The 20,722-nt window shown below is 44.5% G+C and overlaps 1 protein-coding gene across 1 annotated transcript in view; it reads left to right on the forward strand.

Moving 5' to 3' along the window:
* Positions 1-664: 664 nt before the first annotated feature.
* Positions 665-20,722, forward strand: part of LOC116984425 (vitamin D 25-hydroxylase) — a 40,519-nt gene continuing 20,461 nt past the window's right edge. The window contains exons 1-3 of the mRNA XM_033038578.1: positions 665-1,147; positions 9,685-9,813; positions 19,464-19,605. Coding sequence (XP_032894469.1) covers positions 665-1,147; positions 9,685-9,813; positions 19,464-19,605 — 754 coding nt within the window. The remainder of the gene's footprint in view (positions 1,148-9,684; positions 9,814-19,463; positions 19,606-20,722) is intronic.

Here is a 20,722-nt window from a genome sequence, read left to right on the forward strand (position 1 = left end):
CTCTGAACCCTCTCACCTTAGCCACAAACTCTTTGAAGTACTTCCCTCTAGGAGGTGACTCCGGACTGTCAAAGCCACCACAGACAGACATAAAAACAGCTTTTTTTCCATGAGCAGTAGCTCTACTCAACAGCCAAAAGTCTGTAGCCTCCTTTTGCTTTGGTATTTTATTTTATTCTTCACATGTTTAAATTTTACTTCGGAGTCACGTGAGTGATTCCGTGAAGACCCCGCCAGTCCACATGCGTGTCATTACGTCCGACGCATGGCGCAGCGACCAGCTCGGAGGTGCAGCGCTCCTCCAGAGGTAAGTTTAAAAAGCCTCAGGTAAGTGTTAAACTTAGTCGGAGGTCGTTTCTGCGCTTGTTAAATCTTGTTACAGGAGGGCAAGTCCAAGCATGGAGAAATCGTTGAGAACAAATGTGAGCCGTTGCGAAAGTAACTAAAGACCGCGGTAGTGCGGGTAGCGGGCGGCCGCCTAGCTCATCTACCGAGTCACCAATAGTAAGACCAGCGACTGCAGACAAGGTGTCTGAGGGCACCGTGGCTAGCGCCGGTGGGGCGTAAAGCCACCAGAACGTCTGTACGGCCGATAGACTCCGACGAGTCCAGTCGGGAGGGTTCCCCTCCGAGAAGGGATACCGTGTATGGGCGGTTAGCCAGGATGGAGCTCCTTATGGAGGGGATACTCCATCAAGAGTGTCGGCCTTTCCAAGAGCCCGCACCAGCAGCACCTACTACAGGGCTGCTTAATGTCTCCCTCTTGGAGGAGGAGAGCATAACGGGTCAGTATGAATCTGACGCCAAGTCTGAGGGCTTAGCATTGGTGGCTGCCCCAAGGGACGAAGGGCACGAGCCGGATGTCCCATTCCTGGCAGCTAGATTTGCCGTCCCGATAGATTCAGGAGAGCCGCTTGGGGAAGAATTGGCAATGACAATTAATTACTTGGCCTCACACCAGCTTCAGGAGCTGACCATGGATGCAACACCTAGGAAATACGACACACCGGCTAATTGTATCCTGCTTAAAGTGCCGGCAGTAAACCATGCCATCTGGGGCCATATGGGAGTAAGCATCAAGGGCGCAGGAGATGAAGCTGCAAAGAGTACTGAAGCTACTAGCTTCCGGCATTATGGCATTCGGGAGGTCAGTGGATGGTGGGCACCTGACCGAGGTTCAGCAGGATGCCCTGGCTCTCATGTGCAATGTGCACTTTGAGATTAACTGCCCTAGAACGAGCGCCATCTGCCCTACAATTAACCCGAAGTTCGCTGCCCTGTGTAAGCCCAGCAACATCCAGCCACCAAATCTTTTGTTCGGGGAAGACCTCGCAAAACGGGTGAAAGAGCTAGACGACGAGGCAAATACCGTCGGGCTCATTAAGGCGCCAATGACCAGCAGAATCCTTCGGAGGCAGCACCCCTACAAAAGGTTTGCTGAAACCGGGTCGGGTCAAGGACCAAGCCGGCCATTCAATGTGCGCAGCTGGCGCACTCCAGCAGGAGCACGGGCAAACATGCCTTTTCCCACCAGAACCAGGGGACAAAGAACACCACCGGTAACCATGGTTCTTGTGTCTGTCGAAACATACTCAGTGAGAATTACCTACCAGTTGGGGGGAGATTACATTGGTTTTTGAAAGAATGGTATGGGATAACATCAGAGTTGTTTATACTGCAAACTATACAAGGGTTTCGAATTGAATTAATTCCCAATTTGTGTCCGCCTACTCAATATACCTCACGGCAGACACTCATTTTCTCACAAAAAGAGAATTTGGAGGTTCAAGCTGAAATTGGAAAAATTTATTTAAAAGGTGTAATTGAGAAGACAGTTTGTCAACCTCACCAATTCATATCTAATATTTTTCCTAGACCAAAGAAAGATGGTGGGAGTCGGATTATTTTGGACTTGACAGACCTTAATCCGTTTGTGCAGTATAAACATTTAAAAATGGAAACATTTGAGACTGCCAAGCAATTGGTTTCCAGAGGGTGTTATATGGCATGTATAGATTTAAAGGATGCATATTACTCAGTGCCTGTTCATAAAGACTATCGGAGATATTTGAAATTTAGCTGGATGAGGCAATTGTGGCAATTTAAAGCGCTGCCTAATGGTTAACCTCAGCCCCTAGATTATTTACAAAGCTGCTAAAACCAGTACTGGGGCTACTTCGGGCTCAAGGTCATATTGTAATGGCTTATTTGGATGATATCTTAATAATTGGAAAAACTCGGGAGGCAGCTGAGTTATCTGTTTCAGCTGTTAAACTCATGTTTGAGAGATTGGGGTTTCTCATCCATCCAACTAAATCAAAATTGATACCAGTTAAAATTATTGATTATCTGGGATTCACAGTTAATTCAAATCACATGTCTGTAACTCTGCCCAAGGGCAAGAGATTAGATTTAATTGAAGGCTGTATCAAGCTCATTGGGGAGCAATCACCTTCAATTAGGCATGTGGCTAGCTTGATTGGCAAATTGATAGCAGCCTTTCCAGCTGCACAGTATGGACCTTTGCATTACCAACATTTACACAGGGCAAAGGTACAAGCACTTAGAATACATGCAGGTCATTTCAACAGACCCATGCAATTACCAACTGAAGCTATTGCTGAAGTACAGTGGTGGATAAGAAACATTTCGAATTGTTCCAGCAAAATTTTGATAGAAGCACCTTCAGTTGTGTTACAGACTGATGTTAGTGCCCTAGGTTGGGGGTTACTGATACCATCTCTAGCTGTGGAGGCAGATGGAATATGCATGAGGCATTTATTCTCCAGTCACGTGGAATTAATTATTTGGAGTTATTGGGAGCATTTTATGGGCTTAAAGCTTATTGTACCACCAAGCATCACTTACATGTTCAGCTTCAGATTGACAACACCACGGCAGTGGCATATGTGAATCATATGGGTGGAATGAAGTCGGAATCTTGTGACAGATTGGCTAACTTTATTTGGCACTGGTGCATTAAAAAAACGTTTGGGTTTCAGCTGTCTATTTGCCAGGCAGGTTCAACATGGTGGCAGACACCAGGTCACGCCAATTCAATGACAACACAGAATGGATGTTGAATCATGATGTATTTAATGATATTGTTGTTCGGTATGGGATGCCAGATATCGATTTGTTTGCATCCAGACTAAATCACCAGGTACCGAAGTATGTTTCATGGGAATCAGACCCAGAGGCAGTAGCAGTAGACGCTTCCGCGCTACACTGGGGCGGACTGTTTATATATGCATTTCCCCCATTCTGCCTCATCAGTCAGTGCCTGACCAAGATAAAACAGGACTCCGCTTCAAGAGTTTTGGTGGTACCCGACTGGCCTACACAGCCATGGTTCCCTCTCATTTCGGACATTATAACTCAACCTATTATGGTGGTTCCAAAATGTAATAATTTATTGGTGCACCCTGTGACTGGAAATCAACACCCAGTTGTATGATCTATTAATTTGTTAATTTCCAGATTCTAAGGAGGCCATACCTGGGTCTGGGACTATCCAATCGTACCGTGGATGTCATCACATCATCCTGGAGGGATAGTACCAAAAAGCAGTACATCTCTCATGTCAGGAAATGGGAGGAGTTTTGCTTACAAGGGAACATTAGTTACCACACAGCTTCCATCCCAGATGTGTTAGAGTTTCTGTCCAAGTTGTACTTAGATGAAAAGTTGAGCTATAGTGCCATCAATAGTGCCAGGAGTGCTCTGTCATCGTAATTATGCTTGGGGTCAGAACTACAGTCTGTAGGATCTCATCCGTTAATATCCCGGTTTATGAAGGGTGTTTTTAATTCCAATCCCCCCAAGCCTAGATATTCTGAAATCTGGGATGTGAGTGTGATACTCACGCTGCTTCGTCAGTGGGGTCCAGCCACATCCTTGTCTTTGGTGAAGATTACCCTGAAGTTGGTCATGCTCATGGCGTTGGTGTCAGCGCAAAGCGTTCAGACTCTGCAGAAGTTGCGACTGGACAGGATGCTGTCATCTAGGAATGACGTTATATTTTACATCTATGATCTTATAAAACAGAGCAGACCAGGGGTGTCAGGATTCAAACTTGTACTGTCAGCATATCCCACGGATTTACGACTATGTGTAGTGGCGCACTTGCGATGTTATATCGAGGTCACCAAGGGTCTCAGAGGCTCAGAACTATCGTTGTTTATTAGCCACAAAAAGCCACATATGAAAGTGTCGGTTCAGACCATTTCAAGATGGCTGAAACAAGTGCTGGTCTGTGCAGGAGTTAATACTGACAATTTTAAATCTCACTCCACCAGGGCGGCATCAACGTCAGCAGCGAGGGCAATGGACGTCCCTCAGCGGTTTTATAATAAACCACTTATCGAACCCGGGGTGTTCGCCCATTCTATTTTAAGTTCTGTTTCATAGCTTCCCCCTGGAAGAGAGGGGTCGCTATTGTGTTTCTTTATTTTTTGTTGTGAATTAAAGCATCAACATGTTAATCTGTACCATATTTCACTGTATTGCTCATTATTCACTTCTCCTGAGTCAACTGATGCAGTGTGATGCCTAGATTCGTATCTACGGCACGGCAGAGCTTTGAAATCTTCACGGAATCACTCACGTGACTCCGAAGTAGAATAGTAAGATTAAACGAGGACTTACCAGTTTGAAGTTTGATCTTTATTTTATGAGAAGTTACGATGAGCGATTACGTGCCCTCTGCTCCCACCCTCAATATCATAAAGGTCAACTGGAAGGTCTGTTTCTAGTCTTACTTTGTTACTTCAGTTACTATTATCTGTGATTTCACACCGCTGCTTTGAAGATTGACGCGCATGCGGACTGATGGGGTCTTCACGTAATCGCTCATCGTAACTCCTCATAAAATAAAGATCAAACTTCAAACTGGTAAGTTCTCATTTAATCTTACTATTATCATGTTTTATTTTTAATTGTCTACTGTATTGTGTTGTTATCCTTGCGAGCAAAGCACCAAGGCAAATTCCTAGTATGTATACTAAATTTATTCAATTCAATTCAATTCAATTTAGGCAAGTGTGAGGTGTTGCATTTAGGAGATCAAAAGAAGGGGAAAGTAAACAGTGAATGACAGGATCTTTATCAGCATTGATGTACAGAGAGATAACGGCATCCAAGTCCACAGCTCCCTGAAAGTAACACAACTCAAGCGGTGGAGAAGGCGTATGGTATGCTTGCTCTCAGCCTATAAGTGTGAGGGAGTCATGTTGCAGCTTTATCAAACCTTAGTTAGCCCATATCTGCAGTATTGTGTGCAGTTTTGGTCACCCATTTGAGGAAGGATGTATATCACCCCAGATTCCAGTAACTTGTGTCTCCATCCGTTCCTCCATCCTGACCCTGGTAGTCTTCCTGACTGTAGCTGGCCCCAGGGTATTTAAACTCTTCTGTTTGTTTTATGTAGATCACTAAATGTAGCTCTTATTTGCTTGGTACCACTGGTAGAGCTATTGTCTCGCAATCTTTCAGATCCGGGTTCAATCCTGATTTCAGATGCTGTCTGTGTGGAGTTTGCAAGTTCTCCCTGTGACCATGTGGGTTTCTTCCGGAAGTCCTGGTTTTCTCCCGCGTCCTAAAAATGCATGGGTTTGTAGGTTAATTGGCCCTCTGTAAATTGCCCCTAATGTGTACGGTGGATGATAAAGTGGGATAACATACAACTGGTGTGAACAGGTGATCAACGGTCAGCATGGATGCAATGGGCTGAAGGGCCTGTTTCCACGCTGTATTTTTAAACTGAAATAAACAAACATGTTCTCCAGAGCATTTCAACACTTACTCATGACTTACGGCCTTTACATGTGGTCTTCTAATTGATTTCCACTATCTTCAGTCAACTTGGCATGAGTTTGGCTTACATTTTTACTACACATCTCTCTTTACAAACCTTGTTCATTATTTGACTGTTAACATGTGTAAATAAAAAGAGAGATAATAATGTCAGCAGGTCTCACTCAGCAATAAGCAATCCAAGCACAAAAAACATGGAAATACATTTATTTTCCCCCTAAACATTGTAAGCAAAAAGGAACGATGGAAGAATGTGAAATAAAAGTCTGTTTTTGAAGTTCTGAGTCATTTCTAATCTTCTTAAGATAAAGATTAATGGAACGAGCCATCTGATTATTTCAGATAGCTGTGAACTTCGCTCATTTTTCAGCCTTTTTCACCATCCACATTTAAAACAATTTCTGTAATAATTTGTGTCCTTGCTCTTTGTACATAACTTTGTGGATATTCCAACACAACAGATAGGGCAGATAATAAGTACAAGGGTTTCCTTTGCGATTATATAACGCACCTTTTGCAATAGTTTGCCAAAAGTTGTTGACAACTGACAAAATGTTGTAACTGCTCAGGAATTCATGAAAATAAAAGAGAAATCCTCAGGCAGGCATGCTGAGTGCTTGTATGGTGTGCTGTTAGAATCATATGATCATAGTGTGATACAGTGTGGAAACAGGCCATTTGGCCCAATTCGCCCACACCGGCCAACAATGTCCCAGCTACACTAGTCCACTTGCCTGCGCTTGATCCGTATCCATCCAAACCTAAACATGACCTGTCTCTTACACAATGGGATAGTCCCAGCCTCAACTACCTCCTCTGGCAGCTTGTTCCATACACCCACCACCCTTTGTGTGAAAAAGTTACCCCTTGGATGCCTATTAAATCTTTTCCCCTTCATCTTGAACTTATGTCCTCTCATCCTCGATTCCCCTACTCTGGGCAAGAGACTCTGTGCATCTACCCGATCAATTCTCCTCATGATTTTGTACACCTCTATAAGATTCCCCCTCATCATCCTGCGCTTCATGGAATAGGGACCCAGCCTACTCAACCTCTCCCTATAGCTCACACCCTCTAGTCCTGGCAACATCCTCGTAAATCTTTTCTGAACCCTTTCAAGGTTGACAATATCTTTCTTATAACATGGTGCCTAAACTGAACACAATATTCTAAAAGTGGCCTTACCAATGTCTTATACAACTGTTATACAACTCCCAACTTCTATACTCAATACTCTGACTGATGAAGGCCACCTTATCTACCTGCGACTCGACCTTCAAGGAACCATGCACCTGTACTTCTAGATCCCTCTGCTCTATAACACTATTCAGAGATCTATCATTTACTGTGTAGGTCCTGCCCTTGTTCGACGTCCCAAAATGCAACACCTCACACTTCTTTGTATTAAATTCCATCAACCATTCCTCCGCCCACCTGGCCAATCGATCCAGATCCTGCTGCAATCTTTCACAACCATCTTCACTATCTGCAAAACCACTCACTTTAGTATCATCAGCAAACTTGCTAATCTTGCCCTGTATGTTCTCATCCAAATTATTGATGTAGATGACAAACAGTAACGGGACCTGCACCGAACCCTGTGGCACACCACTAGTCTCCAATCCAGGCCTGGACTAGCAACCTTCCACCATCACCCTCTGCTTCCTTCCATGGAGCTAATTTGCTATCCATTCCGCTATCTCTCCTTGGATCCCATGCGATCCAACTTTCCAGAGCAGCCTACCATGCAGAACCTTGTCGAATGCCTCACTGAATTCCATGCACACAACATCTACAGCTCTGCCCTTATCGATCTTTTTGGTCATGTCTTCAAAAAAATCAATCATATTTGTGAGACACAACCTCCCACGTACAAAACCATGCTGACCTTAGAATAAAGGGGAGGTCATTTAAGACTGAGGTGAGAAAAAACGTTTTCACCCAGAGAGTTGTGAATTTATGGAATTCCCTGCCACAGAGGGCAGTGGAGGCCAAGTCACTGGATGGATTTAAGAGAGAGTTAGATAGAGCTCTAGGGGCTAGTGGAGTCAAGGGATATGGGGAGAAAGCAGGCACGGGTTATTGATAGGGGATAATCAGCCATGATCACAATGACTGGTGGTACTGGCTCGAAGGGCCGAATGGCCTCCTCCCGCACCTATTTTCTATGTTTCTTTGTGACTATCCCTAATCAGGCCTTGCCTATCCAAATACCTGTATAAGCTATCCCTCAGAATACTCTCTAGTACCTTTCCAACTACAGATGTTAAGCCTATAGTTCCCAGCATTTTCCCTGCAGCCCTTCTTGAAAAGAGGCACAACATTTGCCACCCTCCAGTCCTCTGGCATATCTCCTGTATTTAAGGACGACTCGTAAATTTCAACCAGGGCTCCCACAATTTCCTCTCTAGTTTCCCGCAATGTCCTTTCGAAGATCGGCGGTGGATCTGTGGCATGGTTTATTGACCAAAACTCAATGTCAGTTCCATTCACAGGCCTGTGATTTTCTGGAAAGGTCAAGGGGAAGGATTGATGGAAAGAAAATACAGATACTGGAAGAAAGATACAAAGTGCTGGAGTAACTCAGTGGATCAGTGAATCTGTGGAATTCTTTGTCACAGAAGGCTGTGGAGGCCGAAAATGGATATTTTTAAAGCAGAGATTGATTCTTGATTAGTACAGGTGTCATGGGGAGAAGGCAGGAGAATGAGGTTAGGAGGGAGATATAGATCAGCCATGATTGCATGGCAGAGTAGACTTGATGGGCTGAATGGCCTAATTCTGGTCCTATCACTTATGACATGACAAGCAACTCCTCTGGAGAGATGGAATGGATGACATTTATGGTCATAACCCTTCTTCAGGCTGAATGTAGAGGGAAGGGAGAAGGGGAGGGGGGCGCGGGACTGGAGGTAGGAGAAGGTCAGAACAAATCAGGGTAGGCATCAGATGAACAAGGAAGGGTGGAGCCCACAATGGCCCATTGTTGGCTAGGGAAGAGGTGGTAATGGTGGGGAGGGATGATCCTGGACCTCCATGGTTAGCATATCTTTCAACGAGGTACAAAGACAAACTCTCTAGAATTATACAGCATCTAGAATTCCAAGAAGACAAAGACAAATCTATGGAGGATGCAGGAAACCATAAAAAAAAATCTGAATGCAGAAGCAAGGAACTGCAGATGCTTGTTTGCACGAAAGGATACATAAAGGCTGGAGTAACTCAGCGGGTCTGGCAGCATCTCTGAAGAACATGGACAGGTGACGTTTCGGATCGGGATCTTTCTTCAGAATGGTGTCCACATGATAGGAAGGGTTGGAGGGAGGGAGCACTTTGTACCAAAGCACTTTCATGCTTTGAACATGATTCCAGCATCTGCAGTTGCTTGTGTAAAATGTGGGAGAAGGAACTGCAGATGCTGGAAAATCGAAGGTAGGCAAAAGTGCTGGAGAAACTCAGCGGGTGCAGCAGCATCTATGGAGCGAAGGAAATAGGCAACGAAACGTTGTATATTTCCTTTGCTCCATAGATGCTGCTGCACCCGCTGAGTTTCTCCAGCACTTTAGTCGACCTGGGAGATATGTGTTCAGGTGCATGGGCAGGGAGGAGCACTTTGTACCAAAGTGTTTTTTGTCCAGTCAGTGCATTAACACGCGGTAAAGAGGCATCCCCTGAGGCCGCTCCAATGAGGGGTTGGGGGCGGGCCTTCACCTTCACCTTCACCTCCACCTCCACCTCTGGCCAGATGTGATGAAGCCGGCGGTCGGGCTCGGGAGCGCGCCGTGGATGCCGGGCGCGGGCACGGTGCTGGGCTGGCTGCTGTTGCTGTTGTTGTTGTTGCTGCTGTTGTTGCTGCTGCTGTTCCGCCAGGTGTTGCGGCAGCGGCGACCCCGCGGCTTCCCCCCTGGCCCCGCCGCCCTGCCGCTGGTCGGCAGCGTGCTGGCCCTGGTCACCCAGCCACACGTCTTCATGCACAAGCAGAGCCAGGTCCACGGGCAGGTAGGGTCAACGTCAGTGAATCGCCCGCACCTTATAGAAACTTATAGAATATCCAATCTTACAGAAACTTATAGAACTTCCAATCTTATAGAAACTTACAAAATTCATAAGGGGTTGGACAGGCTAGATGCAGGAAGATTATTCCCCATGTTGGGGAAGTCCAGAACAAGGGGTCACAGTTTAAGGATAAGGGGGAAGTCTTTTAGGACCGAGATGAGAAAAACATTTTTCACACAGAGAGTGGTGAATCTGTGGAATTCTCTGCCACAGAAGGTAGTTGAGGCCAGTTCATTGGCTTTAAGAGGGAGTTAGATGTGGCCCTTGTGGCTAAAGGGATCAGAGGGTATGGAGAGAAGGCAGGTACAGGATACTGAGTTGGATGATCAGCCATGATCATATTGAATGGTGGTGCAGGCTCGAAGGGTCGAATGGCCTACTCCTGCACCTATTTTTCTATGTTTCTATGTTTCTACCTTGCCCCGGCCAATAGACTCCAGAGTGAGGAAGAACTGGCCCTTCTTCGCCCCAACTTGACCAACATAGCTGTGTGTTTAAACATGACATTGCTTAGACATGAGAGTACAGAGGAGATTTACTAGAATGTTGCCTGGGTTTCAGCAACTATGTTACAGAGAAAGGTTGAACGTTAGGTCTTTATTCTTTGGAGCACAGAAGGTTAAGGGGGGACTTGATAGAGGTCTTTAAAATGATGAGAGGGATAGACAGAGTTGACGTGGATAAGCTTTTTCCATTGAGGGTAGGGAAGATTCAAACAAGAGGACATGATTTGAGAATTAAGGGACAGAAGTTTAGGGGTAACATGAGGGGGAACTTCTTTACTCAGAGAGTGGTAGCTGTGTGGAATGAGCTTCCAGTGGAAGTGGTGGAGGCAGGTTCGATTTTATCATTTAAAAATGAATTGGATAGGTATATGGACGGGAAAGGAATGGAGGGTTATGGTCTGAGTGCAGGTAGATGGGACTAGGGGAGAATAAGTGTTCGGCACAGACTAGAAGGGCCGAGATGGCCTGTTTCCGTGCTGTAATTGTTATATGGTTATATTGTTATGGAGTGTTTCCACACTTGAAAAAAACATTGTTCACACAGAGAGTGGTGAATCTCTGGAACTCTCTGCCACAGAAGGTAGTTGAGGCCAGTTCATTGGCTATATTTAAGAGGGAGTTAGATGTGGCCCTTGTGGCTAAAGGGATCAGGGGGTATGGAGAGAAGGCAGGTACAGGATACTGAGTTGGATGATCAGCCATGATCATATTAGAAACATAGAAACATAGAAATTAGGTGCAGGAGTAGGCCATTCGGCCCTTCGAGCCTGCACCGCCATTCAATATGATCATGGCTGATCATCCAACTCAGTATCCCGTACCTGCCTTCTCTCCATACCCTCTGATCCCCTTAGCCACAAGGGCCACATCTAACTCCCTCTTAAATATAGCCAATGAACTGGCCTCGACTACCCTCTGTGGCAGAGAGTTCCAGAGATTCACCACTCTCTGTGTGAAAAAAGTTCTTCTCATCTCGGTTTTAAAGGATTTCCCCCTTATCCTTAAGCTGTGACCCCTTGTCCTGGACTTCCCCAACATCGGGAGCAATCTTCCTGCATCTAGCCTGTCCAACCCCTTAAGAATTTTGTAAGTTTCTATAAGATCCCCTCTCAATCTCCTAAATTCTAGAGAGTATAAACCAAGTCTATCCAGTCTTTCTTCATAAGACAGTCCTGACATCCCAGGAATTAGTCTGGTGAACCTTCTCTGCACTCCCTCTATGGCAATAATGTCCTTCCTCAGATTTGGAGACCAAAACTGTACGCAATACTCCAGGTGTGGTCTCACCAAGACCCTGTACAACTGCAGTAGAACCTCCCTGCTCCTATACTCAAATGCTTTTGCTATGAAAGCTAACATACCATTCGCTTTCTTCACTGCCTGCTGCACCTGCATGCCCACTTTCAATGACTGGTGTACCATGACACCCAGGTCTCGCTGCATCTCCCCTTTTCCTAGTCGGCCACCATTTAGATAATAGTCTGCTTTCCTGTTTTTGCCACCAAAATGGATAACCTCACATTTATCCACATTATACTGCATCTGCCAAACATTTGCCCACTCACCCAGCCTATCCAAGTCACCTTGCAGTCTCCTAGCATCCTCCTCACAGCTAACACTGCCCCCCAGCTTAGTGTCATCCGCAAACTTGGAGATATTGCCTTCAATTCCCTCATCCAGATCATTAATATATATTGTAAATAGCTGGGGTCCCAGCACTGAGCCTTGCGGTACCCCACTAGTCACTGCCTGCCATTGTGAAAAGGACCCGTTTACTCCTACTCTTTGCTTCCTGTTTGCCAGCCAGTTCTCTATCCACATCAATACTGAACCCCCAATGCCGTGTGCTTTAAGTTTGTGTACTAATCTCTTATGTGGGACCTTGTCGAAAGCCTTCTGGAAGTCCAGATACACCACATCCACTGGTTCTCCCCTATCCACGCTACTAGTTACATCCTCGAACAAATTCTATAAGATTCGTCAGACATGATTTACCTTTTATAAATCCATGCTGACTTTGTCCAATGATTTCACCACTTTCCAAATGTGCTGCTATCCCATCTTTAATAACTGACTCTAGCAGTTTCCCCACTACCGATGTTAGACTAACTGGTCTGTAATTCCCCGTTTTCTCTCTCCCTCCCTTCTTAAAAAGTGGGGTTACGTTTGCTACCCGCCAATCCTCAGGAACTACTCCAGAATCTAAAGAGTTTTGAAAGATTATTACTAATGCATCCACTATTTCTGGAGCTACTTCCTTAAGTACTCTGGGATGCAGCCATATTGAATGGCGTTGCAGGCTCGAAGGGCCGAATGGCCTACTCCTGCACCTATTTTCTATGTTTCTATGTGTGCAAGAAGGAACTGCAGATGCTGGAGAATCGAACGTAGACAAAATTGCTGGAGAAACTCAGCGGGTGCAGCAGCATCTATGGAGCGAAGGAAATAGGCAACATTGCCTATATCCTTCGCTCCATAGATGCTGCCGCACCCGCTGAGTTTCTCCTGCAATTTTGTCTACATTGTTATGGAGTCCTAGAACGTGGAAACAGACCCTTCTCCTAAGTTGCCCACAGCGACCAACATGCCCCATCTACACTAGTCCCGCCTGCCTGCGTTTGGCCCATATCCCTCTAAACCTGTCCTATCCATGTACCTGTCTAAATGTTTCTTAAATTTTGCGATAGTACCTGCCTCAACTTCCTCCTCCTCGATCCATGCACCCACCACCCTTTAGAAACATAGAAAATAGGTGCAGGAGTAGGCCATTCGACCCTTCGAGCCTGCACCGCCATTTAACCCCTTAAGAATTTTGTAAGTATCTATAAGATCCCCCCTCAATCTTCTAAATTCTACATTGGAGATAACAAGGAACTGCAGATGATGGGTTTCACAAGAAGACACAAAGTGCTGGAGTAACTCAGCGGGTCAGACAACGTCCCAGGAAAAAATGGATATGTAATGTTTCGGGTCAGGACTCTTCTTTAGACTATGTATTGGCACTGTTATCTCTCTATCTTAGCACTAATCCTCACTGCAAGGTGAGGGGTTGAAGAGGGACCTCAAGGGCAAATTTTCCACTCAGAGTGTATCTCATATCTGAAGTGAGCTGCCAGTTGACGTTAATCAAATGTTCAAATCATACAGCACAGAAAATTGATCAAGTTGATGAAGTTTGCATGGATAAGAAAGGTTTAGAGAGATATGGGCCAAACACGGGTTGGTGGGACTAGTGTAGATGGGGCATATTGGTCGGCATGGGTAAGTTGGGCTGAAGGGCCCATTTCTGTACTGTATGACTATGAAACAGGCTCTTCGGCCCAACTCTATGCCAACTAAGATGGCCCATCCACACGTCCCATTTGCCCATGTTTGACCTATATTCTGCTAAATTATGATAAATTATATTATAATAAATGAATATTATGAAATGTATACACACACACACACACACATTGGTGACACTGAAAACCTGGCAGTTTAAGAAACTTAATATTAATGAAAAAAGTACTCTGTCACAAATGTGGGTTGGGCAGGATTTCTGTAAGCCAGAAGCAAGATAACCCTGGAGCTCACATACTGGGGAGCATGAGGGGGAAATGGCCAAGATAGAATGTAGTAGCAAAAGCTGAAACATTCAGCTGAGAATCAGGCTTCCTTAGCAGTAGGAGGAGGATAGTCATATGTAGTTCTGTCTAGGTTCTTATCTGTTGCAATCTTGCATTACAGCTGCTCTTGCTCAATGTGTTTAGCAGCCAATTCTCCCAAAGGTTAAGAAATGACCTATTTTAACCTGAAACTTCACCCATTCCTTCTCTCCAGAGATGCTGCCTGTCCCACTGAGTTACTCCACTTTGATTAAAGTTAACTTTGGGGAAACACAAAGATGAAAGGTTACAGAGACATTGATTAAAGATGGTTTATTTCAACTCCACAAGTAACCATTGTGTCATGAGGGTATAAAAATCCTAGTTATTGTAGGATTTTCAAGCAGCTTGAGCTTGCTCACATTGTTTCCCAAAACCAACTTGTTCGATATACTTACAACTGATCTATGAGCTGTTTTATTTTGTGTCTGTGCCTATCTGAGTAAAGTCAGATATAGGGTACAGGTAAAATACAAAATCCCCTCCTACAATCCTGAAGAAGAGTCTGGACCCGAAACGTCATACATTCCTTCTCTCCAGAGATGCTGCCTGTCCCGCATTTTGTGCCTATCTTCAATTCGATTTAAACTAGCACCTGCAGTTCTTTCTTACCTATATATATATATATACATATATATACCCACACACACACACATATATACACACACATTAAAACAAATAAACACACAATAATAGGTTTAAAGGGGTATTAGCTTCGATGGGGCATCTTGGTCAGAGCTGAAGGGCCTGTTTCTGTGCTGTGTGACTCTGTGACTTTAAATGTAATGGTAAACTGTGGAAGAAACCAGCAAGGACCTTTGTACTTTACTTATCTTGCTGCCGACTAAGGATCAAGTACACGGCATCCAAGGATGTGTTGTGGAGGTGACCCCATGAGCTGGTCACTGGAGCATGCGTTCGTCTAACGCCTTTAATTGGAAGACTCATTGTTGATAAATGCAGTCGGATTTCAATGATGGAAAGATTTCATGTGAACCTGAGGGGCTACTTATTCACACAGTGGGTACATGGAACGAACAGCTTTTGAAAGATACTTGAACAGCTACATTGATAGGAAAGGTATAGAGCAAGGGTTCCCAACCTGGGGTAAATTCATCCCCAGGGGGTAAATTTCACCTACCCAGAGGGTAAACTTGTTGATTCTGGAATTGTACTTATTTTTTCTCATTGGCTTACTGTGTTTGGTTCTGGTGTACAAGTATCTGTTCATCATTAGTTGTTCATAAATAAGTGAAATAACATTGTGATGTGTTATTAAAGTTGCCTGGGGTAAATGGGGCAAAAAAGGTTGTGAACCCCTGGTTTAGAGGGATATGGGCCAAACGCGGCATTTGGGATTAGCATGGATGGGGCACTTTGGTTGGCATGGGCGAGTTGGGCTGAAGGGCCAGTTTCCGTACTGTACGTGTCTACGATCCCTTTCCGAGCCAGGTAACGTTTCCAACCAGAAGGGTCCGATTGGGAAGTGGGAACAAAAGTTTATTTGGGGTTCTGGATAAAGCACCAAACTTGTGCCAGGCCAGGTGAGGGAAATCTGAGCTTGGAGTCGCTGCCCTCAGCTCAACCACTGCTCCTCAATATCCTCCCAATAGCCACACTCCAACTCAACATGTGACGTCTACAGAAATATTCTCTCTGCATTATTATTCCACTCTTTCTGCACAGAACATTTCTACAGAAACATCCATTTGTTGAAAATATTGAAGATAAAGGCGCCATGACATTTGGAAATGACTCTGCAGTGTGAAGTCTCTGATCATTAATCGTTCCCCCGTGCAGGGCACCCTGCAATCTGTGACCCTGTCCGCCCGACGTTACTTATCAGACGTATTATTCAAAACTATCATTCCCAGCTGAAACGCATTCTTTGATCTGGCAATAGACACAAAAAGTTGGAGTAACTCAGCGGGACAGGCAGCATCTCTGGAGAGAAGGAATGGGTGACGTTTCGGGTCGAGACCCTTCTTGAGACATTTCAAACATCTCAATCCGAAACGTCACCCATTCCTTCTCTCCAGACATGCTGCCTGTCCCGCTGAGTTACTCCATCTTTTTGTGTCTATCTTCGATTTAAACTGGCATCTGCAGTTCCTTCTTGCACAATTCTTTGATCTGGTGTCTGGAGTGGAATACTCAGACTGTCTTGAATCAACAGCAATAAAGGCTGCTTCTTTCACAGTTAGATTGTACAGCTATTCATCAATGTGAGATGTAGCAACATTGGTAAGGAACAGGATGTCAAGTCAAGTCACTTTTATTTCTATAGCACATTTAAAAAACAACTCTCGTTGGCGAAAGTGCTTTACATTGGTGGAGGTACTAACGTTATACAACATTGGTTCATAGATTAAGGACATACATAAATACATACATATAACCCTCCCTCAGAGGACGTCAAGAAAGGCTTGAGAGCAAAGATGAGTTTTAAGTCTCGACTTAAAAGAGTCGATGGAGGGGGCAGTTCTGATGGGAAGAGGGATGCTGTTCCACAGTCTAGGAGCTGCAACCGCAAAGGCCCGATCTGAGGGACCTGGAGGCAGTGTGGTGGGTAAGCAGACTTTTGATGTAGGTGGGGACAAGCCCGTTAAAGGCTTTGTAGACATAAAGAAGGATCTCGAAATGTATTCGGAACCGCACAGGGAGCCAGTGGAGAGAGGCCAGGATCGGGATGATGTGGTCCCTTTTTCGGGTGCCCGTCAGGAGTCTCGAAATGATTTGAACGTTTTCTGGGCTTCAAGGGGAGATAGAGTTGTGTATCGTCTGCATAGCAATGGAAGGAAATGCCGTGCCTTGAATGACTTGGATGTGTTAATTCAATGTAAATGCCTGAGATCCATTAATCGATTAACATGTTAGAACAGCCGCCAGAGCGTGTCAGAGCACTGAAGTGACGAATCCAGCACCTGCTACCCCTCTAGTCCAATTGATATAATCGCTCTGATCTTTCCCCCAACTAATAGCTTCCCCTTGGAGTGTCTAGGTGATTGTTTTAGACTGGGTTTTGTTGAATCCGTTTCAGCCATTCTTCCTGGTAGTGTATTGTAATCACCACAATCCTGTTCACATCAATGGGATGATGGTGGAGAGGGTCAAAAACTTCAAATTCCAAAGATCAGCACACTGATGCAATTATAAAGAAGGCACATCAGCGACTCCACTTCCTGAGAAGATTACGGAGATTCGGCATGTCGAAGAGGATTCTACAGGTGCACGATCGTGGTCTGGTTCAGCAAGTTGAAAGTCCGGGAGCGAAAAAGACCACAAAAAGTTGTGACCACTGCCCAGTCCATCACCGGCTTTGACCTCCCCACCATCGAAGGGATCTATCGTAGTCGCTGCCTCAAAAAGGCAGCCAACATCATCAAGGACCCACACCATCCTGGCCACACACTCATTTCACCGCTGCCATCAGGACGAAGGTACAGGAGCCTGAAGACTGTAACGTCCAGTTTCAGGAACAGCTTCTTCCCCACAGCCATCAGGCTATTAAACACAACAACAAATAAACTCTAAGCTCTGAACTGCAAAAGACTATATTATTATTGCACTATATTTGTTATTTATTTAACTTTTTCTTTGTTTTCTCTTCCCCCCCCAGTTCTGTACTATATTTACATATTCACATATTCTGTTGTGCTGCAGCAAGTAAGAATGTCATTGTCCCACCCGGGACATATGACAATAAAACACTCTTGACTCTTGACACAGAGGGACCCGGCGTGGGAGGGCCGCTGAGAGAACAAAGTGGGGCCCAACGTGGGGGATGGGGGCCTTGGAGAGACAAAAGCTAGAGGCAGGAAACACCTAGAACAGAGAGGGATCATTGGGAACTATAATGAACACTGTAACTTTGTCAGCACGCTAGACGTTTTGACACCTTGCATACTTTGTCTATGGTATGTGAAGCAAGAAATGTCACTGTGGCATGTCACATGAGATAATAAAGTATCATTCATTGATTCGTTAAATAATTTTCTAATTATCTTACGACGCTATCCCTTGGCTGCTGACCCTTCTGCCTTAGGAAATAACTTTCTTTCTAACTCACTGTATGTGAGGGGAAACACCTCCATCAAATTGTTTCCGACTGAAAATCCAGGAAACTCTCGGCAAGCCAGTCAGCATCTGGACAGGGAAAGAGTTCATGTTTCAGGGTGAAGACCTTTGATGAAGACTTGTGGAGAGGGTCAGAGGAATGGAAAGGGCAAAGGAAATATCGCTGATAAATTTCCATATTTACTGCAATTCTTACCAGTCTCTATTATTTCTTCAGTTTTCTAAGAACATATTTCAGAAATATCTAAGTTATCCCTGATCAACGTGTTTTTCCTAGTTTTATTCGGCCAAATGTAAAGTGCTGGAGGAACTCAGCAGGTCAGGCAGGCAGTATCTGGGAATGGACAGACGACGTTTTGGGTCAAGACCCTTATACAGACTGTTGTGGGGAGAAAGCTGGAAAACAGAGGTGTGGGGCGAGACAAGGCCTGGCAAGTGATAGGTGGATATAGGTGGTTGGCAGATGAGTGGAGTAAGTGCAAAGGCTAGGGGTGAAAAGGAGGGAACAAAGATGTCAGATAGAAAGGGAGGGATGAAAAGGGAGGGATGTGGGTGGAAGGGGACAGGGGGATGGCAAAAGTACCCTGTTTAACACTCTCAATGGTGCTTTATCTATCAATCAATCAAGGGTCTTTATTGTCCCGTGTACACTGCACAGTGAGATTCTTTTTCCATAGATTGCACATACACGAGTCTCCATATTTTGGCGGCATTTACATAAAGTCTCTTGTTTATCAACAGCAGAAATAAAATTCCTGGATTACCCTAGTCAGTTTTTGGAGGGAGTGTCACACTTGGCAGTATTTTAGTTCATATAGAGTGTTGTGAAATTATTAACAGAGTTCTTGCTATTTTTGTCTCGCCTTCTATCAGTATCTAGAATATAAATTATTTTGTCTTTCTTATTTGTCTAATTCAAATGACTTTTCTGTGTTTAGTTTCATTGCCAGAGTTGAATCTAATAGGACCACAACCATCTTTTCTGATTCTATGTTCTAAATATTTACCTTATTGTGAAAACAATGAAACATAACTTGAAATTTTAATGCCCCAATGCATCCCAATGCAAAATGACAAATAGGAGCAAAACGTGCTTCAAGAAGTGTTGTATTGTTTTAACATGTAAATGGCTCAACTCACTGGCATTAATTTAAGTAAAGAATATTAAACTTCCCCTTGGTGAGTAAAGTTTAGAAATATTAATGTTATCGGCTTATTCTTTATTACATGCTGTATGAGCAGAATGCAATTATCATAGTTTCCATTTCAAGATAAACTATGCATTTAAACTGCATAATTTAGTTCAATTTGCAATTGCAAATACCTTAACTGTACCTTGAAATCTGCCTTGCTTGTGTAACAGATCTTCAGCCTGGACCTGGGTGGGATATCGACTGTGGTCATTAATGGTTACGACGCTCTCAGGGAGTGCCTCGTCCAGCAGAGTGACAACTTTGCTGATCGCCCATCTCTGCCTCTCTTCAAGAAGCTGACCAAAATGGGAGGTAAGCAGGTGGAATAGACACTGCTTGCCATAAACTTACAACTGAGAATTCTTTACAGCCCATCTTAAGGGAGCACAGTGATGTAACGGTAGAGTAGCTGCCTTGCAGCGCCAGCGACAGGTTCGATCCTGACTACGGATAAATGTGAGGTGTTACACCTTGGCAGGACAAATCAAAATAGGACGTACATGATAAATGGTAGGGAATTGAAGAATACAGTTGAACAGAGGGATCTGGAAATAACCGTGCATAGTTCCTTGAAGGTGGAATCTCATATAGATAGGGTGGTAAAGAAAGCTTTTGGTATGCTAGCCTTTATAAATCAGAGCATTGAGTATAGAAGCTGGGATGTAATGTTAAAATTGTACAAGGCATTGGTGAGACCAAATCTGGAGTATGGTGTACAATTTTGGTCGCCCAATTATAGGAAGGATGTCAACAAAATAGAGAGAGTGCAGAGGAGATTTACTAGAATGTTGCCTGGGTTTCAACAACTAAGTTACAGAGATAGGTTGAATAAGTTAGGTCTTTATTCTCTGGAGCGCAGAAGGTTAAGGGGGGACTTGATAGAGGTCTTTAAAATGATGAGAGGGATAGACAGAGTTGATGTGGATCAGCTTTTCCCTTTGAGAATAGGGAAGATTCAAACAAGAGGACATGACTTCAGAATTAAGGGACAGAAGTTTAGGGGTAACATGAGGGGGAACTTCTTTACTCAGAGAGTGGTAGCGGTGGGGAATGAGCTTCCAGTGGAAGTGGTAGCGGCAGGTTCGTTGGTATCATTTAAAAATAAATTGGATAGGCATATGGATGAGAAGGGAATGGAGGGTTATGGTATGAGTGCAGGCAGGTGGGACTAAGGGAAAAAGTTGTTCGGCACGGACTTGTAGGGCCGAGATGGCCTGTTTCCGTGCTGTAATTGTTATATGGTTATATGGTTACGGGTGCTGTCTGTACAGAGTCTGTATGTTCTCCCTGTGACTGTGTGGGTTTTCTTCGGGTGCTCCGGTTTCCTCCCATACTCCAAAGATGTCCAGGCTTGTGGGTTAATTGGCTTCTGTGTATTGTAAATGATCCCTCGTGTGTAGGATAGTGTTCATGTCCAAGGTTGTTGACG

Source organism: Amblyraja radiata, chromosome 20 (genome assembly GCF_010909765.2).
Source record: "Amblyraja radiata isolate CabotCenter1 chromosome 20, sAmbRad1.1.pri, whole genome shotgun sequence".
Classification (NCBI taxonomy): Eukaryota; Metazoa; Chordata; class Chondrichthyes; order Rajiformes; family Rajidae; genus Amblyraja; species Amblyraja radiata.